This window comes from Hibiscus syriacus, unplaced genomic scaffold, assembly GCF_006381635.1.
Source record: "Hibiscus syriacus cultivar Baekdansim isolate YM2019G1 unplaced genomic scaffold, ASM638163v2 tig00111458_pilon, whole genome shotgun sequence".
Lineage (NCBI taxonomy): Eukaryota > Viridiplantae > Streptophyta > Magnoliopsida > Malvales > Malvaceae > Hibiscus > Hibiscus syriacus.
In genome coordinates, this window is record NW_024063097.1 from 83,500 (window position 1) to 104,572 (window position 21,073).

The window sequence follows — 21,073 nt, forward strand, 5'->3', positions numbered from 1 at the left end:
ATCACCACCACACTTTTTTCATCTACAATCCACTTCAACTTCATTCTATCATTTCAATTACTTTCATACACATATTTATATATACATATTTCTCTTCTTATAATGTTGTTTGTGCATTTTCAGTCTTCAATCAAAGCCAATAAAACCATTTGTTTAAGCCAATAAAACTGGAAACCAGGTGTTAATCAATCACCACCATAGCCATAAAACCATGGTATTTGCAACACAATTTGACGTGCAATCGCCAAATGGAAAACAAGGAAGAAAAGCCACCAACCCACTTCCCAAATAAAATACTATACTAATAGAACCTACTGATACATGCATCGCAATGCTCACATTAAAAGAAGAAGTAATAACTATTCCAAATGATCCACTCGCCCAAGTCTTGGAAAATAAAATTAGAACAACAGAAGACTTGCGACGACTTTTTGAATGGGATCCTGATCTTATTTGGTCAATATGTCTTCTGTATATACAACCATCTGTCTCTTAGCTTTCCAACGGTTCTTTGATCGCATCAATCTGATATCGGGAACTTAAGATACGTTCATTTTAGTGAAGATAACACATGCAGAAATTTTTATACGATATTAATACGTGATTTTGTAAATGTTACGAATTTTCAATATTTATATTGATTGTTTGTAATATAATTTAATATAGGATGATGAATTATCATTTAGGATTAGATTTATTATTTTATTAGGAATTAAGGTTGAGTTAAAACATTAATTTTAGTTATTATTATTTTATTAGGAATTAGAGTTAAGGCATATTTAGATTGTTATTATTTTATTCATTAGTTATTTAAGACCTTTAGAACTCATCCCTTATATAAAGGAGGTTTCATTCAGCTTTGTAACACATATTTCTTTGATTAGTAATACAACGAGAGTTCGTTTTTGCAAGTTAATTACCTTTTGCCTTCGAAGCTTTTTCTTCTGGAGTTCTTTCAAGTTCTTGTGAGGGAGATTAATCTTTACAATCCAATTTACCTTTTTATCGCGACTAGGAGGGTTTGTTAGAGCCATATTATCTTGTTTATCTTTTCATTGTGACTAGGAGGGCTCGATAGAACATTATCCATTTATTTTCCACAAATTCATCCTCACCATCATCACCTTTGCCATCTACCTTCACAAGGGAGATCTTTTGATTTCTTGATTATCATACTTTATTTTTAAGTTCTTTATCTTTTGTTTATATTATTCTAATATTATTTTTTACCTTGTTTCTAGCACCTAAAAGAAACCCTAAAGAACTCTACTTGCTATCACCACCTTCCCCTATTCATTCCCTATTATTCTTCTTCGAATCTAGAGCTTTCTAGGTTTGATTCTTCAACAAGAAAAACGTTTATTAATCCGCCACCGCTTCCCTATCACCTACATTTACACACCTAATCCTATAGAAAGTTCAAACATTGTAATTTAACCTTGTTCCTTGTACATGCCCACTTCAATTTAAACGTGTCAAGAGTTTTGTTTTTTTAAGATCAATTGTTATTTAAACCCACGAAAACATTGAAGTGATGACTTTCCACCCTATAATGTGAAGTCTTTCACTTAAAATTTTCCACCATAAATGACAGTAGTTTAAGCCATTTTGCTACTTTCTTACTGGTTTAGCTGTCGTGGTAGTGTGTTACAATGAAACCCACCAAAGTGGTGGGTTTATTGCAGTCGTTACAATACATGCTAAACTTGTCAGTTTATTAGAGATGATTCACTGGTGAGCTCATGGTTAAAAAAATTGTATTATTCTACATTGTCAATTATTAAATAAATGATACATAGAATTTTTTTTCCTCCTCCTCCTCTCTCTTCCTTTCTTTTTCTTCTTTACAATTTGTGTCAATTTTATTAATTAATCTAATTTTTTCTTTAATTTTATTTAACTGACGACGACACCGATTTTGATGTTGGTTGCCGTTCACCTGTTATATTTTTTCTTTGTTTTTTTAGTTTTTTAATAAGAAAAATTATATTTTTGTAACATGTTCTCTGTCTTTATGTCACGTTTATCTATGCCTTTATGATATGTTTTTCTTTACCTTTTGGTAGATTACAATTTTTGTTGTTTTTTCGTTTATCTTTTTTCACATGTTTAAATTTGACATCGTCATGACTGATAAAGATGACTCTTATTTGTTATCCTGTTGATATTCCCTCCTTTGGACCCTCGTATTGATTTGAATATGTGTTTTGCACTCATGGATAGTTTTCTCACGTCGCTTAACTTTGATTTACGATTTGTCGGTGGTTTTTCAATAGTTTCATCCCCTTTTGTGGTTCGTTTGCCGATGCAGTCAGATTTGTTTGTATCTTTATTTTATTCGATTATTGGTTAGGTTTTTTATTTTATGGTCATTGTGTGATCTAGGTGACTAATTTTTATGTTAATGATTATAGTAAAATGTTTTAATTATAATTTAGTTTATGTTTACGGTTATGCTCGTATATCTTCATTGTAATTATGGATATTTTATATTTTAATAAAACTTGATGTGTTTCTATAAAAAAAAATGATACATAAAAAGGAGCAGACTTGATGTTGATTTTTTTCATTAGTATATAAATTTCAAGTAAAATACCTACTTAACCACTAAATTATTATTGTGTTTTTATATAAAAATTTCATTTTAGTTACCAAAGTTATTATTTCATTTTGTTTCGGTCACTAGTAGTTGAAATTAAAATTCAAAGTCCATATATTTTTTTATATTTAAGAATTATTAATGTTACCAGATTTATTGTAGGTTAGAATATGGTCCAAATCCTTATACTCTTAGTATATTTGGAATTTAGTTTCTTACATTTATTTTTAGGAATTTAATGTATATTTTCTAGATTTAAATATTCAAATTCAGTTGTTAACATTGTTAAAATTTAGTATTAAATTCAAGTCCATTATAATGTTATCCTTTATTTTCATGATTTCCATGTTAGTAAATTTTAATTTAATAACATTTCAGCTAGGCACCCTCGACCCTCGTGCACTAATCTTTTGAACTCGAAAGGTGGCAAACATGAAATTTTTTAGTTTGTTCGACTGATGTCTTTGACTTGCAACATTGTTCCAGTTGCATATGCTTATGTTCAAGATAATAGTTGATTATCTAAGCAATTCTTTTTGTTTTTGTTTTTATATTTTTTATAAATTAATTATGGTATTTATTCCATATTAAAATATATTTCTTTAGGCCTTTTGGTCAAATTATTTTAAGGGTAGATTATACCAATCATCACTGAACTTTACTTTCTCTCCTATTTCGCTCACTATACTTTAAATCCGTTCGATTTCCTCATTAAATTTAATACAATTAGCATTTTTTGTAACTCAGCCGTTAAATATTTAACGACGTTAAAACGACGCCGTTTAAAAAAACAAAATTTTCACCAAAACGATACGTTTTGCATCTATATAATAACTCATTTATAACATTGTTTAGTGAAAAAACGGTTGAATGACCAAAAATGCTAATATGTTAAATTCAGCAAGGAAATTGAACGGATTTAAAGTATAGTGAGTGAAATATGAGAGAGAGTAAAGTTCAGTGATGATTGGTGTAATTTACCCTTATTTTAAATAACTATTGTTCGGCTAAATATCTTAAATGAAAGGAAATTCAACCTTAAAATAGTATTTTTATTTATTTATTTAGTAAGATGATTTTAAATTTAAAATATCTGTTGAAAAATATAATACAACTAAAAGATGGTCAACAAAAACTTTAGTACACACTTTTAGCGGTGTTTTTTGAGCAAGCGTCACTAATTTTATACATATAACGTTGTATATTATAACAGTGCCACAAAATGACAACAACACGATGTTTGCATGAACACGCCACAATAAACATTATCTTTCGTTGCATAATTATATAGTTATGAGATTAAATAGAGCATATGTTTTAAAATCATTATAATTTCTTAAAAGCTTTAAAAAGTATAGAGATATGTTCATTATGGTTATAGGATATACAAAATATCGAACATTAAATTTTGTTATACGTTATAATGAGGGTGAAAGTAAGAATGAACCCTAAGCTACTCCCCTGAAAATATTAAATTATCATATTTTTATATTTTTTATGTATTTTTATTGATAATGTATTTTTACCTTTTAGAAATTTATAAGTTTTATTTCCTCCTAAAATTTTGAAAGTTATTTTCCGATATATGTGTCGTTCATGAGTGAGAGTATAAGTAACGAGAAATATGACGGGTTTTATTAAAATTGTATGACTTGTAAAAAGATTCTCAAAATGAAAAATATTTTTTATAAGTTTAAAAATAAATTATAAATATATACATACACACACTAAAAGTTTACTTTTTTAGAATTTTGCTTAGGAATGTTGGAAAAATAATAACACAAAATTTTAGTTACACTTTAGATCAAACGAGATATTACTAGTTAATTTAATATATCATCCTATCCCCTAAAAATAATTAAAACAACTAAAATGTAATGTTTATTTTATAATAAAAAAAATAATATTCATTTTATAACTTAAAAAATTAGAACAATAAGAAAAACTCCAGTTTAGCTAAAATACTGTGGGTTTAAAGATCGTATTCTACGTCTGGTTAAACCAGGTGAGAATGTGGGATTCTTTTATTTCATCTTTCCGTTGATTTTCTTTTGATCGATAGGTGGAAAAAGGAGAAACGGAGGACGAAGAATACCAAAAACATCTCTTCTCCACTGTTATACCTATAATGGATGAAAAGCAATTACAGCATAAACAAATGATATAATATAGCAATTTGTGAGTACAATTCATCTTTAATCCTACCCCATTAAACCCTTTAGCCTTAATTTCTGAAAGAGAAAAGGCATGGCAATTTGCTCAACAGCGCCCTCTTCCCTTCTATAAATATGGCACTCCGATTTCTCACCTTCTCATTCAGTATGATCTCTGTCTTCTCTTTGTTCCAATTGATTGCTTTTGTAGCTGAAAACATGGGGTATTCATTTAAGTTTCATTGTTGCTTTGTGTGGATCATGGTGCTTCCGTCTACACTGTGTTACTCCCAGGACGATTTCGTGAAGTCCAGAGCAACTTATTATGGCAGCCCCGACTGTTTAGGGACTCCAAGTACGTACATTGCTCCTATATAATATATTTTTTGTTTATTTATTTGTTTCCTTCGTTATTTAGAGAGAGATATCAGATATAAATGTCATGTTTCAACTGTGATGAATTTCAGGAGGAGCTTGCGGGTACGGAGAGTATGGAAGGACTGTGAATGATGCGAATGTGGCTGGGGTTTCGTACAGGCTCTACAAGAAGGGAAGTGGTTGTGGTGCTTGCTATCAGGTTAGGTGCAAAAACCCTCAGCTCTGCACTGATGATGGGGTGAACATCGTGGTGACCGACTACGGTGAAGGCGACAAAACCGATTTCATCCTCAGCCCTGGCGCTTACGGTAGGCTGGCGAAATCGGACAAAGCAGACGAGCTGTACGCTTGCGGAGTCGTTGATGTCGAATACAAGAGAATCCCCTGCCGCTACGGAGGTTACAAGCTGCAGTTCAAGGTTCATGAACATAGCAAGTACCCCGATTACTTGGCCATTGTGATCTTGTACCAACCCGGGAGAAGCGAGATCCTTGCGGCGCAAATTTGGCAGGTAATTAAAACGCTCAAAATGAATTCATTAATTCTGAAACATTAGAATTTGTTGTGACGATACTGATGCGTATGAAAATCGAATGTGAACGGCGCAGGAGGATTGTAAGGAGTGGATATTTATGAGGAGGGCGTATGGAGCCGTTTTCGACACGACGAGCCCACCGTCGTCGGGATACATCAGTTTGAGGTTCCAAGTGAGTGGCAGCGCCGGGGTGTATTGGGTGGAGGCATCAAACGCCCTCCCCAATAACTGGGAAGCTGGAGTAGCTTATGATTCCGATATTCAGCTTGAATGAAGCACCGGAATTGTATTTTGAGAAAAAAGAAAGCCTTCTAAAAGATAACTATTTTCTGCAATTATGGTTGTTTAATTAGTATTATGTCGGTAAGTAGGAGTTTATAAGTCAGCAAAGTGCTCAAGCATTGTCTTGTGCTTAATAAACAAATACTTGGTTGTATGTAGTTTTGCTTGATGATTGTGTACCAAATCAAAGTTGCTCTATGGACAGATATTTTCCTTTTTAAAGTTTTCTTTTTTCTGAAATAGAAAAGGGTTCTTTATCAGCAATAAATCTTTAACATTAAGACACACTGTAGCAAAGCACATACAGGTGATAAGAAGGTTTCATTCTGACAAAAAAAACAAAAATCAACATGTTTAAATTTCGAATCGAAATCTCCAAAAAAAAAGTAGGTAAGTAAAATTTTCTACATGCTGCTAGGTCATAATTTTCTGACATGGATAAACAATCGAGGATTGTATAAAAGCACAATAACCAAAAGTAAGAAAATTAAATGACGGTCCGTTATTAAAATAACGATTGTTATATAATGATAATAATGTTATACTACGATTCATTGCGTCTGTAATCATGAAAAATATAATATAACCGAAAACGGAGCTACAACTGCAACTTAAATCTCTGTAACACAAGGATGAGGCGTGGCCAGATGACAGTGAAGCCGAACAGGTGAGCGCCAAGGGTAGAGTCAAATTCAATAGCCGACCATAAAAGCCATTTAGGAGTAGAAGATTCTGGTTAGATTGTCACCCAAAACGAAGTGGTATTATCAGAAGCAATTTATTCGTACATCGCACTGTTGTGCTGAATTGGTTTAGAATGAATACAATAATTTAGAGAGAGGTGACATGCAAGAGGATTTGTTAAGAACTAACTCGCTACTTGCTGTATAATTCTGGTTCTGGTGCTATCCAATAGGGTTTCTTAATAGAATTTAAATCCATATATTTAAAGATCAAATTTTTAAATTTTGAAAAATATAAGGATTAATTACGCACAATAAAGAATAATATGACCTATCTTAATTATAATTCCTTACTAGTTTGTGAGAGAGCAAAGTGCTCAAACATTTGCTGCATGATTATTCAGTGAAATTGTTTCAAACATTAAAAACAAAAAGGCATCAAATATGTATGAAGTTATAAGAAGCTCCCGAAATTCTCATAAAGATTAGAAGCATAAACTAGCTTAAAGAATTCGAAGTCAACAAAACAGTCAAAACTCAGAAGTAAATATGATTTTAGTGTTCAAGGTGGAAGACGTATTCTGTCAGTCGCTGCAATTTGCCAGGGTCTAATTTCTGCTCTTTCACAATAGCTTGTTTCGTCACAGTTAGCATTGGTGACGTAGGATCGACTGTCCATCCTTGCCGGAGTACATCTGCATGTGACAACCAAAATCAGTTAAAATAATCCTAAAAAGTGTCTATTGGATGCATGGAAAACCTTGTAAGCATCAAGTAAACAACCCAAAAGTGTTGGAAAGAGCAAATATTACTGTCTTGGATCTTTTGAAGCCATAACAGAAGCTAAAACAACCCTCGAAAGACTCTATCGGAGGCTCAGAGAAACCTTGAAGAATCTACAATCCTCTTTTGCAGACAAAAACCTATGACTTACTAACCACATAAACCATTGCACCGTAGTTTCTGACCTGGTTAACGATCTTGAGTGTGGGGAAAGTTAAATGGTACTTAAACTATCAGCACAACTGGACTTGGATGGAAATCCAAATGATTATCATTATCCTAGACTGGAGTAACCCTATAAACAGAAAAAGTTCATTGCTTTTCAATGGGTATTTAGCTTTTCATAGTCATCAATCTTGTTTCATAAAACAAAAGGGAGATTGAAAAAGATAGCTCTCCTTTGCCACAATGTTTGAGAGTCTCAAAGCATTATGCACGTTTCGAGAGCATTTGAAAGGCAAAAGTTTCAAAAGCCTAAAGATGTCGATTTCTAATAAATCCATAAGTAGAAGAAGCTTTTGACATTGTTGTCACCGATTTATTATATAAAGCAGACATGTCCCCGGCCTGTACTAAGACAGTCTCTTTCCACTACCAATTTTGCTTTCAGATAATTAGGACTTAGTGAGGCTGCTGGGATTCAAGCCAAAACGTGGAATTCTTAGCCTAAACTACATCCATAAGTCGTCCTCTCGGATAATATATGTTTCTCTTTACACTACAAGGTTACTCGGTTAATAAAAGAAGCTTAATGAAAACATCTAGAAATTATTAAAATAGTGGAAACTTCAGAACATAAACACAATAAACAATGTGTATACTTACAATTTGTGGCGTCTTCCTCACTCATTCCAAGAAACTGAGCCGCATCTTGGATGCTTATAGTTGAATAAGCAGATTGCAGAAGCTCAAACATCCTCTTAGTGTATAGTTCTACAAAACAGACAGAAAATCATTATCTCAACTGCTACATTACCTAAATCTTTATAATACACAATAAAACCTTCTACGATATGAAGTCACAAGATTCTACATGATTTTGCTCCTATTTCATGCCATAATATCTGAATTAACAAATATGGGTTTCCTTAAAAATTACTTCGGGGTTTGGTTCATCTTTTCACACACACACACAAGTACTTGAATTGCAACGAAAATTATGATTAGAGAAAGCTTTGCCTGAGAAAGCAGCAACAAGAACTCGTGTTTGCTGAGTCCAATCGAAGCCGCGAATAGCCTCGTAGACACCAGCATAGTCCCTTGTCCAGAGCTTTTGACCTATTTTCCAGGCCGCAACCAACTCCGGTTGGCTCTCCTTGATCGTAGCAGGTATTGATTTCCAAAGAAACCTCGCACTGTTACTGTAAAACCATCCACATCCAAGATTCAAAATCCTACACTAAGTCTATATATTCTTGAAAACCAACAAAAATCCCAAACTAAAATTTTGAAAAAGAAACTAAATATATTCCCAAAAGTATAAATTCATTAATTAAACAAAGGAAGAAAGAAAAAATAAAAAGAAGTTTACACATCATCAACATAGATGTGGCCCAAAAGATGAACTGCAAAAGGCCATTCGTCTCGGAAAGGAACGCCCTCCGCTACTACCTGGTTTTATCATTAGTTTTTTTTTACAACATAAAACAAAGCTTTTATTTCAAAAAGTCGATTCAAGGCTTGTATCATAGGATTTTGGAGATTTAAAATGGAACCTGAAGCATGAGGGCATCGCATATATCGGCGACCTTATCGAAGGATTTGGAGGCCAGGGCTTCGTTGAGAACACTAAAATCCATATCTGCTTCTTCGCTGCTTTTGCTCTCGAAATTTTCTGGCTTCTATAAATACCTTCTTTGTTTTCTGTTCTATATAAATATAAGGGAATGGGCTGTTGTTCTAAACAGATTTTAAAGATCTATTAATACAAGTTTAGAGTTTAAAGGCCCAAATTTTTACGAAATAGACCAAACACTTTTATTTTGAGATCTACAGTATTTTCTATAATGCATGAAACTCGTCACATCAAATTGAAGAGTTTTGATAAAAATATTTTTATTTAAAATTTTTATCTCGATGTGATAAATTTTAATAAAAAATATTTTTTTGTAACTCTTCATCTCGACATGACGAGTTTCATAAACACTATAAAAAGTACCGTAGATCTAAAAATAAACGTTTACTAACTCTATGTTTACAAATAATTTACCTATGTGCTCTGTTAGCCCAAAAAACCCAATAATCTTCCAAACAAATCATTAGATCTTGATTCTTCTGGGCCTTAGTGAATCAAAGCCATATCCAGATATTTTGTTAAATATCCGGACTTAACTTTTTTAATTTTAATTTGATAATTAATTTTCTGTTATTATTAATGTTATTTTCTGTTCTAATTATAAAAAATCATCAATCAGTTTATCTTGAATTTTATTTTAAAATATGAAGCCCAAACTTATATTATGTAAGTATAAATTACACGGATGACCCCTTAACCCTAGAGGATTCTAATATAATTATTGATATGCTAATTTTTTTTTCAACCAGATCACTTAATAATTCAAACGATTTCAATTAAGTTACATACGTTAATATTTGACGGATGAGATAAGGTGTCGATTAAAAGAATTGTTATACATTTTGTCTTCATTACTTACACATTCTATCAATTTATTAAATTAAATTAAAATTAGGATCAATTTGATAGGATTTATAAGTAATGAGGACTACATGTATAATTAGTATATAAATTATTTGAATTATCACATCAACTACTCCGTCAAGTATTAATGATAGGTAATTTAATTGACATCATTTATATATAATTAAATTATCTTATTAAAAAAATGAATAGATCATTGATTAGAATAGAATCTTCTCAAAATTAAATAGTTGATCAAGTAATTTATCCGTTATTTAAAAAGATAAAAATAGTATTATCCTTTGAGAGAAATTTGTAGCTCAATCTCACTAAGTGAATTATATTTTTTTATTAAATTCCACGTCAAAGCCTATAGCATAGTTTCTACTGTATTAGTAATTTTACGAAAATATAGTTTCTATTTTGGGCTTTTTTTAAATTATATCTATAAAAGGCCCGTTAAGTTACGTCATCAAACTGTCAATGTCAATGTTAATGAAAATAAAAAGCGGGAAACCTATTAAACAAAATAAGAATATAAAGAAAAAGAGAAATTCAGTTGGTATGAACATTCTACTTCTTCCCATTCAGAACTAGACGATCCGTTTGGTTGCACAATAAGGTATCATCTTATGAGCTACCCGCTTACTTCACTCCTCTTATTTTGGCGTCGTCTGATTCTGCTGACTCCAACTCCGACTGCTGGATTCCGCTCGATATCCCTATTGCTCTGGCCGGCACCATATCGTTTCTTCCCCAGGTTCGTCGAGAGATGATCTACTAAATGACTTATATATCCTTCCTAAAGACTAGGAAATCTTCCACCTCCACCCCTTCAACAACGGCTACAATGAGGGAATCAATGGCGAATTCACCGACCTTAGTTTAGGTTGGTACATTTTTACCCTGAATCTGAATTTTTATCAGTTAATTGTTTATTTTATTGATTGTATTCATCTTAAAAACAATTTGTACTCATTACGAAAAAAATTATATTAATAACGTATGTGTGTTCATCTCAAAAATATTTTTAAATTTGCCACTGCTCATGTAAAATATCATAAGTAACAACATATATAATTGACCAATGTTTTACAATAACTCTCACCCTCACACAAAATTTTATGAAACAATCAAAATACCAACACGAAATATATTACAATAGTACAACCTTTCAGTTGAGTTCGATGTCTGACATGGACTTACATTCAATGCAATTATTTTCACCTGTGATGTTGGAAGTTATACAGTTGAGCTTCGTATTATAGGAGATGATAAAATATGAAAGCTTAAGGATTTGGGAAGGATGCACTTGGAGAAAAAAAAAGGGAAATGGTGAGTTGAAGAAAAAGAAGAGGTGAGGTGAGAATCGGTCAAAATGATCTCCTGTGATAAAATAATGTCCAAAAAGTTATAATAACGTGTAACGTTAGCATTTCGTTACTTCAATAACAATTGTTAATGATTGAGTGACCAATTTGTTATAAATCAATAATATTAGTGATCAGTTTATTACTTTTAAAATATCGATGAGAATTAAAATTTATTCAAACATTAATAATCATTTATATAATTTATCCAAAAAAAAATTAGTTTGAATAGACATCAACCAAGCTGAAAAGTCTATTCAACAACACATGCAATATATTCTCTATATTCTCAATACAAAATGTAACTATATATACACACATAAATAGAACATTGAAATCCTTGAATTGATAAAAAATATTTATTATTTGTGATAAAAATATGTATTATCTTAGTTTTCTTCATTATAATTATTTTTAACAAAAAGTTTGCTTTCATTACAATGTAATTTATCCTAATTTTTTTACTAACCTTTAAATTGAAACAAATTTACTTGACACAAACATTTAACACATTTAACTCAAACTTATTACATTTTAATTTGAACTTAAGAGAATCGAGTTTTTTTATATAAAAAATTAAATTTGGGTCAAGTTAGGTATTATTAAAGTATAAAGTCATATCAGATTTGAGTTTAGAGTGAAAATATTCGACCAAACTCAAAAATAATAAAAATAATTAATTTTTTGGTGCAGTGTATGATTTATAGAAAATCATACACAGAGAAATATTAGTATATGCCTCATTAAAAACTTCCCTAACATAAATGGAGGAAAATAGTACATATACTAACACTAAAACAACACAAGAAAATAAAACTATAAACTCAAATAGGATTGAGCTCGTCCTGTAACAATGTATGAATCCAAGAAGGCGTAATGGGGTGATAAAAAAAACTATCCAGAGTATCAATCCGAGCACTCTTCATCGTCGCATTAGCCACCTTATTTCCCTCGCGGCTAATATGCTAAATTATTATAGTCCAATTACGGTTATGGATTTCATCTAAATGTCGTTTTAGGAAATGTGACCTATTAAAGCCATCCTTCAAAACTCGGATTGCCTCTAAGCTATCAATTTCAAAAACAATTTTATCGACAACCTATCTCCCAAGAATAAAATAAAGCAAGATAAGCCCCACTAAGTTCGACATTCAACACTGAACAAATACCAATAAACTTTGAATAACCAAATCGCCACTCACAGTGTTCATCGTGCACAACACCAACACATATCACATGACCACTATCACCACAACGAGCCCCTCCGAGTTTATTTTAATCCATTGTTCTATGGAGTTGACCATCACACGATATCCAGACGAGAATCAGTGTCCCCCAAGTGAGACACACAATTATCAACATATGCAAGAGTGTAGAGAATGATCAGCTGTTTGCTACATTCAACAACCGAACCATTACTAGCATTGAAGGTGTTAAAAACATAAGCATTCCAAGCCAACCAAAGGTTTCACATAATATAAATGAGGTGATTGTAACGTCCCGTATGTCACACCCAAATTTAGGGGCTAAATTTTATAAATTATAAAGTGGTGGTTTTCATTGGTAGTTTGGGAGGAAAATTGAGGATTAAATTGTAAAATCGTAAAGTTGGCAGACCATTTTAAGAAGTGCAGGAAATTCAGTGACTAAACCTATGATTTACCAATTTTTATTTTGGAGAGAATTATAAATCTCTCCCCCATATGTTTAGCAGAAATTTTCCCAGTTTTCCTCCTCCAATAACCCTCTTTTCAACTCCGATCTACTCGCCGTCCGATCTCCGATCGACGAACCAAAACCACCATCGTGTTCGTTGTTGACCGATAAACGAAACCCCTCAAACCTTTCATTGTGAATCGACGTCGTTCGTCATTAATTTCAATCGGAAGTATTGTTGATTTTAACTCAATTTCAGTTGGTTTTTCATCGATTCACGACGATCCGACCATCCGTTTTTGACACCTCCCGCACCATCGTGTTCCTTGCATTGTTCCGAGTCCACTGGTGTCCTTCGTTTCTCCGTCGTCGTCGGCGCGTGGAAGGGTTAGAAAGTCAAAGTTTTCGATTTTCGGAATCGAGCTCTCCGTCGTTCAAAATTGTGAACCGAGCTTGGTAAGTGTCTCAAAATGCCTTAAAATAATTTTTAGAAATTTTTCTGGGAATTTTCCGACACTGTATCACTGTTCACGTGCCGCCACTGCGCGTAGGGGGTGTTAATTTTTTAATTAATTTCTGCTAGGGTGATATTTGCATAAAACGCTGGTGTTAGTTTTGTAAACATTTTTAGAAGGTGGCTAAATTTGTAATTAATTTCTGTTAGGGTGATATTTGTGTAAAACGATCGACTGTTGACCGTTGACCTGCGTTGATCGTTGACCGGCGTTGACCACTGTTGACCAGAACTTTGACCGGCATTGACCGGGCGTTGAACGACCTTTGACTTTGACTGGGTATACCTATTCTGACGTTTTTAGACATCCTGGATCCGTTTTTGGGGTCCGTTTCACCAAATTCGAACCCGGTAAGTTGGTTTTCAATGATTTATCATCCGATTCGATCCGTTTTTTGAAAATTAAGCTCCATTTTTATGTAATTTCTGATGACATGCATCTTAGGAATTATTGGAAGATGATTTCAAGATCAAGGGCGTTCGAATAAAATTTTTATGGTCAATCAATATGGTACAGAAATCTAGGTAATACATTACTACCTCTTTATGCTTTATAGAACATGTTGAAAATGGAAAAATGCATGGATGTATATGATTGAATTATTATGCATGTTTGTTTATTAATGGACTCGAATCGAATACGTTTAAGCGATAAATTATGAGAATACTTCGATTAGGTAAAATTACAAAAATAGCCTTATGTTGTAAAAAGACAAGAACTGATACTGAAAGTTGGATAAGAAGTTTGTAAAGAAATATTGATCTGATGAAACTACTGACGTGTATGGAAAATACTAGTTTTATTTAGGAAATCTGGATAACCGATTTTTATACCCAGGATGACTTGTACAACATACTAGAAGTTGATAAGGAATAATTTAAAGTTTAGAGATTATCCAGAAAAATGATTAACCTTAGAATCTCTAGATTATAATTATCTTTGTTAAGAGTTTTAATACCAAAATTATATGGTTAAGAAATTATGAGATTACCCTTAAAAGGGAAAAATAGCCCGAATTGACCCTGAATAGAAAAGTACTCAAGAAGTCATGCCTAAATCGATGAATTACTAGTTTCATCGTTAAGTTCACACGTTTATATAGAAAATTCCTGATAAGCCGTAAATCTCCGAGTTCTGAGTAAATATCTGAAGAATAATTTATTGAGGGTGCTCTTTTGTCAGAATTGTTTGAAATGACTGGAATAGATGATAAATCTGAATTAAATAATAAGACCGGATGGAAGGAAAGGATTGAAATACCTTGATCTATAAAATGACCAAAATACCCCTATAATGGAAATAACTCAAGAATATCACCAAGCTCAGGAATGAATAGATATCCTCAAGCTTTGAAATGAATGGAAAAACATTGAGCACCAAAATGAGTAAAATGCCCTTGTGGCCTAGACTAAGTAAATGTTTTGGATTCATTAAGGAATTCAAATGAACATGGGTGTTGTACTACCCTTAAAAGTTATGGAACTCAACTTAAGTGAGTTGACCAACGCTAATGTTATGTCAGTACTTGAATTGCATAGGTACCACTTGAATGCTTGTTCGTCTCCTCAAGTTTGTATTTATGATAATTATTGTAGTACTCAGCTTAGCTCAACGCTAGAGCGCATTCGATATTAAGAAGTGGATATTCATGAGATAAATCAATCACGAATACCAAAATGATTTTAGTATATGACCAAAGTGAACTGAACGTAAGTACAACATGTATCCAAAGCTCAGAAGTGTCTGAATTACTCTGGAAAACTCTGAAGTAACCGGGATAGAATTAATTGCTAAATGAACCAAGTAACTTTAATGACATAGAATTTAGTAAGTAATTGGATGAGTCTGGAAATACAACGAACTTGTATGATGTATAGTCCCTATGGGCTATGAACTAAGAATCAAATACGTCATCAATTCTTGATATTGTTGTAATGTGAAAAGGAAGTAAAAATTATAGGGATACATGTTCGATTCCTTAAGGTATATTTAGTGATGATTCTGAAGATCATCTATGGACAAGAATTGTTAGTATTATAGAGTGAATACCAGGAAGGGCAATGAATTGACCAGTCTACAAGTATTAATTCTAAGAGTTGTTCAGCTCAAGTTGTTCGATAATCCGATCGATTGTCATGGATGGTAATTACCCTGAATATTCGTTTCTTTTTTATCGACTGAAATCACTCTGGTTATTCCAGATGCATATGAAAACATAGTGGGATTCTAAAGTATCAACCTTAAAGGTCTGATTAGATCGGTTAGTAATCAATTCTCTTTAATAGGACCTCATTCCTGTAATCCGATCAAATTGCATAAGTTTCCTATGATCCATATTGATGATTACAAAATGACTCTGAGAAATACTTGGATCCTCTAGTGTGTTCCATATATACTACATGACGGTTTTATATGTTTTGAAATGAGACGTACGTGTTAATTTACTGGTTTATGAACCATGGCAACATGGTATATGATTATGATTATGGTTTTTATCGAGAAATATGAATTGTTTCTGATTTATGGAATCACAGAAATTACTGGTTTATGAACTATGGTTTTAGGTTTCACTGGTTATACTCGAACTATTTTTCTGGGAAATCATATGGGTAGATTGGAGGTACAGCTCTGATCAAGCTGGAAATTTCTTACGGACCTATGGTGATCTTTGGGTCGGCTCTTGGGCCCCAAGGCACTCCCTTGGGTTAATTATTTGAGTACTTATGGTGTACAGCCGGATCTATGTATTATGATTTACAGATAAAACTGATTTCTATGAGATTTTTATATGGATAGGAATCTGGAGTATGGAGGCACAACCCTGATCCGGCTGTAAGTCCTTACGGACCTAATGATATCTTGGGTAGGGCCCAAGGCATATCCTTAGGTTGGTTTCCTTTGCTTTGTGCATAAGGTAACCCTACGGATATAAGGATACCCTTGGGTAGGCCCAAGGCATATCCTTAGGTTGGTTCCCTTTGCCGTGTGCTTAAGGTAGCCCTACGGATCTAAGGATGTCCTTGGGTAGACCCAAGGTATATCCTTAGGTTGGTTTCCTTTTTACTCTGTGCTTAAGGTAACCCTACGGATCTAAGGATATCCTTAGGTAGGCCCATAGGCCCCAAGGTATATCCTTAGGTTGGCTTCCCTTTTGTTGTGTACTGAAGGCAAGTCCTATGGATATAGTTTTGGGAAACTGCATAATGGAGTTTGGTTAGGGGTTCAACTATGGTTTTAAAAGATTTATATCGTTTCACTTGTTTTGATTGGAACACACTAGACATCCTCTTCGATCTCCTAAAAATGTCATACTTTGATTGCTTTCTATGAACTGTGATCTTCATTGTTTCAACTCGATGAACTACTAATGGAACCCCAGATTATTCTGCAACTGGTATACGTTTGATTCAATGAGTAAATTATGTGGCTTTCCATTTATCTGAATATCATGTAGCATCATCTGGTAGTTCTGTATTACTGAGTTTTCCCAAGCTCACTCTATTACTCACCATTGCAGGTTAAAAGAATTGTACCAATACATCTATCGACATCAATAAAGGAGTTCTTCCGGTGCTACTTGCAGAGGATGATACTTGTGATTAGGGGGAATGTAATTGTATTTTGTTTTATATATGAGTATGAAAATCTACTTTATTTCGAATACTGATAAATTTTATTTTGTACTCATAAATGATTTTATGAGTTTACATGTTTTAAGAAAAGTTTTAAATTTTCCGCTATTTGTACAGTGTGTCGCTCCGGTGGCCTTAATGTGACACTCCAGATCGGATCGGGTTACCCGCATCGGTCTAAGGGGGTTACATTTAATGGTATCAGAGCTATGGTTTGAGTCAAAATTTTCAAGATAGGCAGGCTGGTCAAATTTCAAAAGATGTCTGATCAGTACATGCCCCTAGACTACAATCGTACTTCTCTTAGCCATAACTCTAAGGTTGAGTCCCTATATGTAACAAGAAAACCTAAGTTTTATCCGTTAATGCTCTACCCTTGTATAAAGGAATACCAATAACGTCTGTCTAAATTCTGTAAAGTACCTTGCGAGTAATGTGAGAGTTACTCATTCGAGAAATGTTGATTTGACTCCGAAAATGAAATTGGGATATGCTACTGCTTTATGAGCCTATTCTCGTAACCAAGGCTGAATTGATTTCACAAGGATAAAGTTGTTTTGATTATTTCTTAAAAAGAGGAAAAGTTTTGATAAGAATGTATGCTCAGCTGGTTAAGGATTTGTAAAGAACTCACATTTATGTAAAAGTTACTTGAAGATATGAAAGAACTGATGGATGTTTCATTTCTGTAATTCTGTGACATGAATGAATTTCGAGGACGAAATTCTTTTAAGGAGGGGGAATTGTCACACCCCAATTTAGGGCCTAAATTTTAAGAATTATAAAGTGGTTGATTTAATTGGTAGTTTGGGAGGAAAATTGAGGATTAAATTATAAAATCGTAAAGTTTGCAGACCATTTTAAGAAGTGCAGGAAATTTAGTGACTAAACCCATGATTTACCCATTTTATTTTGGAGAGAATTATAAATCTGCCCCCTACTGCGCGTAGGGGTGTTAATTTTGTAATTAATTTCTGTTAGGGTGATATTTGTGTAAAACGATCGACTGTTGACATGCGTTGCCGTTGACCGGCGTTAACCACTGTTGACCAGAACTTTGACCGGCGTTGACCGGGCGTTGAACAACCTTTGACTTTGACCGAGTATACCTATTTTGATTTTTTTGACGTCCTGAATATGTTTTTGGGGTCCATTTCACCAAATTCGAACCCGATAAGTTGTTTTTTACTGATTTATCACCCGATTCGATCAATTTTTCGAAAATTAAGCTCCATTTTTATGTAATTTTTGTTGATATGCATCTAAGGAATTATTGGAAGATGATTTCAAGATCGAGGGTGTTCGAATGGAATTTTTATGGTCGATCAATATGGCACAAAAATCGATGTAATATATTACTACCTCTTTATGCTTTATAGAACATGTTGAAAATGGAAAAATGAATGGATGTATATGATTGAATTATTATGCCTTTTTGTTTATGGATGGACTCGAATCGAATATGTTTAAGCAATAAATTATGAGAATACTTTGATTAGGTAAAATTACGAAAATACTCTTATGTTGTAAAAAGAAAAGAATTGATACTAAAAGCTGGATAAGAAGTTTGTAAAGAAATTTCGATCAGATGAAACTACTGATGTGTATGGAAAATACTAGTTTTTTTAGAGAAATTTTTTTACCAAGATGACTTGTACAAGATACTAGAAGTTGATAAGGAATAATTTAAAGTTTAGAGATTATCCAGAAAAATGATTAACCTTAGAATCTCTAAATTATAATTATCTTTGTTAAGTGTTTTAATACCGAAATTATATGGTTAAGAAATTACGAGATTACCATTGAAAGGGAAAAATAACCCGAATTGGCCTTGAATGGAAAAGTACTCAAGAAGTCATGCCTAAATCGATGAATTACTAGTTTAATCATTAAGTTCACACGTTTATATAGAAAATTCCTGATAAGCCGTAAATCTCCGAGTTATGAGTAAATATCTGAAGAATAATTTTTGAGGGTGCTCTTTTGTCAGAATTGTTTGAAACGACTGAAATAGATGATAAATATGAATTAAATAATAAGGTCAGACAGAAGGAAAGGATTGAAATACCTAGATCTATAAAATGACCAAAATACCCCTGTAATGGAAATAACTCAAGAATATCACCAAGCTCAGGAATGAATAAATATCCTCAAGCTTTGAAATGAATGGAAAAACATTGAGCACCAAAATGAGCAAAATGACCTTGTGGCCTAGACTAAGTAAATGTTTTGGATTCATTAAGGAATCCAAATAAACATGGGTGTTGTACTACCCTTAAAAGTTATGGAACTCAACTTAAGTGAGTTGACCAACGCTAATGCTATGTCAGTACCTGAATAGAATAGGTACCACTTGAATGTTTGTTCGTCTCCTCAAGTTTGGATTGATGATAATTATTGTAGTACTCAGCTCAACTCAACGCTAGAGCGCATTCGATATTAAGAAGTGGATATTCGTGAGATAAATCAACCACGAATACCAAATGATTTTAGTATATAACCAAAGTGAACTGAACGGAACTACAATATGTATCTGAAGCTCAGAAGTGTCTGAATTACTCTGAAAAACTCTGAAGTAACAGGGATAGAATTGATTGCTAAATGAACAAAGTAACCTTAATGACAGAGAATTTAGTAAGTAATTTGATGAGTCTGGAAATACAATGAACTTGTATGATGTATGGTCGCTATGGGTTATGAACTAAGAATCAAATACGTCATCAATTCTTGATATTGTTGTAATGTGAAAAGGAAGTAAAAATTATAGGGATACCTATTCGATTCCTTAAGGTATATTTAACGATGATTCTGAAGATCATATATGGACAAGAATTGTTAGTATTATAGAGTGAATACCAGGAGGGCAATGAATTGACCAATCTACACGTATTAATTCTAAGAGTTGTTTAGCTCAAGTTGTTCGATAATTCGATCGATTGTCATGGATGGTAATTGCCCTGAATATTGTTTCTTCTTTATCGACTGAAATCACTCTGGTTATTTCGGATGCATATAAAAACATAGTGGGATTCTAAAATATCAACCTTAAAGGTCTAATTAGATCGTTTAGTAATCAATTCTCTTTAATAGGACCTCGTTCCTGGAATCCTATCAAATTGCATAAGTTTACTGTTATCCATATTGATGATTACAAAATGACTCTGAGAAATACTTGGACCCTCTAGTGTGTTCTATATATACTACAGGAGGATTTTTATATGTTTTGAAGTGAGTTTTAACGTAAGTATTAATTTACTGGTTTATTAACCATGGCAACATGGTATATGATTATGATTATTGTTTTTATCGAGAAATATGAATTGTTTCTGATTTATGTAATCACGGAAATTACTGGTTTATGAATTATGGTTTTAGGTTTCAATGGATATACTCGAACTGTTTTTCTGGGAAATTATATGAGTAGATTGAAGGTACAGCTCTGATCGAGCTGGAAATTTCTTACGGACCTAAGGTGATCTTTGGGTAAGTTCTTGGGGCCCAAGGCACGCCCTTGGGTTAATCATTTAAGAACTTATGGTGTACAGGTGGAAATTGGTTATAAGATTTATTTTATTATCTCGGTTATGATATATTACTAGATCACGATCCATGTATTATGATTTACGAATAAAACTGATTTCTACGGGATTTTTATATGGATAGGAATCTGGAGTATGAAGGCACAACCCTAATTCGGCTGTAAGTCTTTATGGACCTAAGGATATCTTGGGTAGGGCCCAAGGCATATCCTTAGGTTAGTTTCCTTTGTTGTGTGCGTAAGGTAACCCTACAGATCTAAGGATACTCTTGGGTAGGCCCAAGGCATATCCTTAGGTTGGTTCCCTTTGC

General features: G+C 33.0%; 2 protein-coding genes across 2 annotated transcripts; one reads left to right on the plus strand and one right to left on the minus strand.

Annotated features, from left to right (window-relative positions):
• The first annotated feature begins 4,804 nt into the window (after positions 1 to 4,804).
• LOC120163496 (expansin-like B1) lies at positions 4,805 to 6,169 on the plus strand. The gene is made up of 3 exons (XM_039173423.1): positions 4,805 to 5,107; positions 5,220 to 5,641; positions 5,739 to 6,169. Exons 1-3 carry the CDS (start codon positions 4,888 to 4,890, stop codon positions 5,937 to 5,939), a joined length of 843 nt encoding a protein of 280 aa, XP_039029354.1. The 5' UTR covers positions 4,805 to 4,887; the 3' UTR covers positions 5,940 to 6,169.
• Positions 6,170 to 7,005: 836 nt separating this feature from the next.
• Positions 7,006 to 9,268, minus strand: LOC120163497 (COP9 signalosome complex subunit 8-like). The gene is made up of 5 exons (XM_039173424.1): positions 9,129 to 9,268; positions 8,945 to 9,024; positions 8,593 to 8,774; positions 8,239 to 8,346; positions 7,006 to 7,325 (listed from the first exon to the last, which is right to left on the minus strand). The coding sequence occupies exons 1-5, from the start codon at positions 9,210 to 9,212 to the stop codon at positions 7,186 to 7,188; spliced, it is 594 nt and encodes a 197-aa protein (XP_039029355.1). The 5' UTR covers positions 9,213 to 9,268; the 3' UTR covers positions 7,006 to 7,185.
• Between the last annotated feature and the right edge of the window lie 11,805 nt (positions 9,269 to 21,073).

Coding starts and splice junctions, on each gene's coding strand:
- LOC120163496 (XM_039173423.1), top strand. CDS start 4,888: ATGGCACTCCGATTTCTCACCTTCTCATTCAGTATGATCTCTGTCTTC. Junction 5,108..5,219: donor CGACTGTTTAGGGACTCCAA/GTACGTACATTG, acceptor GATGAATTTCAG/GAGGAGCTTGCGGGTACGGA. Junction 5,642..5,738: donor TTGCGGCGCAAATTTGGCAG/GTAATTAAAACG, acceptor TGAACGGCGCAG/GAGGATTGTAAGGAGTGGAT.
- LOC120163497 (XM_039173424.1), bottom strand. CDS start 9,212: ATGGATTTTAGTGTTCTCAACGAAGCCCTGGCCTCCAAATCCTTCGAT. Junction 8,347..8,592: donor TCTTGTTGCTGCTTTCTCAG/GCAAAGCTTTCT, acceptor TCTGTTTTGTAG/AACTATACACTAAGAGGATG. Junction 7,326..8,238: donor TGAGGAAGACGCCACAAATT/GTAAGTATACAC, acceptor TGTCACATGCAG/ATGTACTCCGGCAAGGATGG.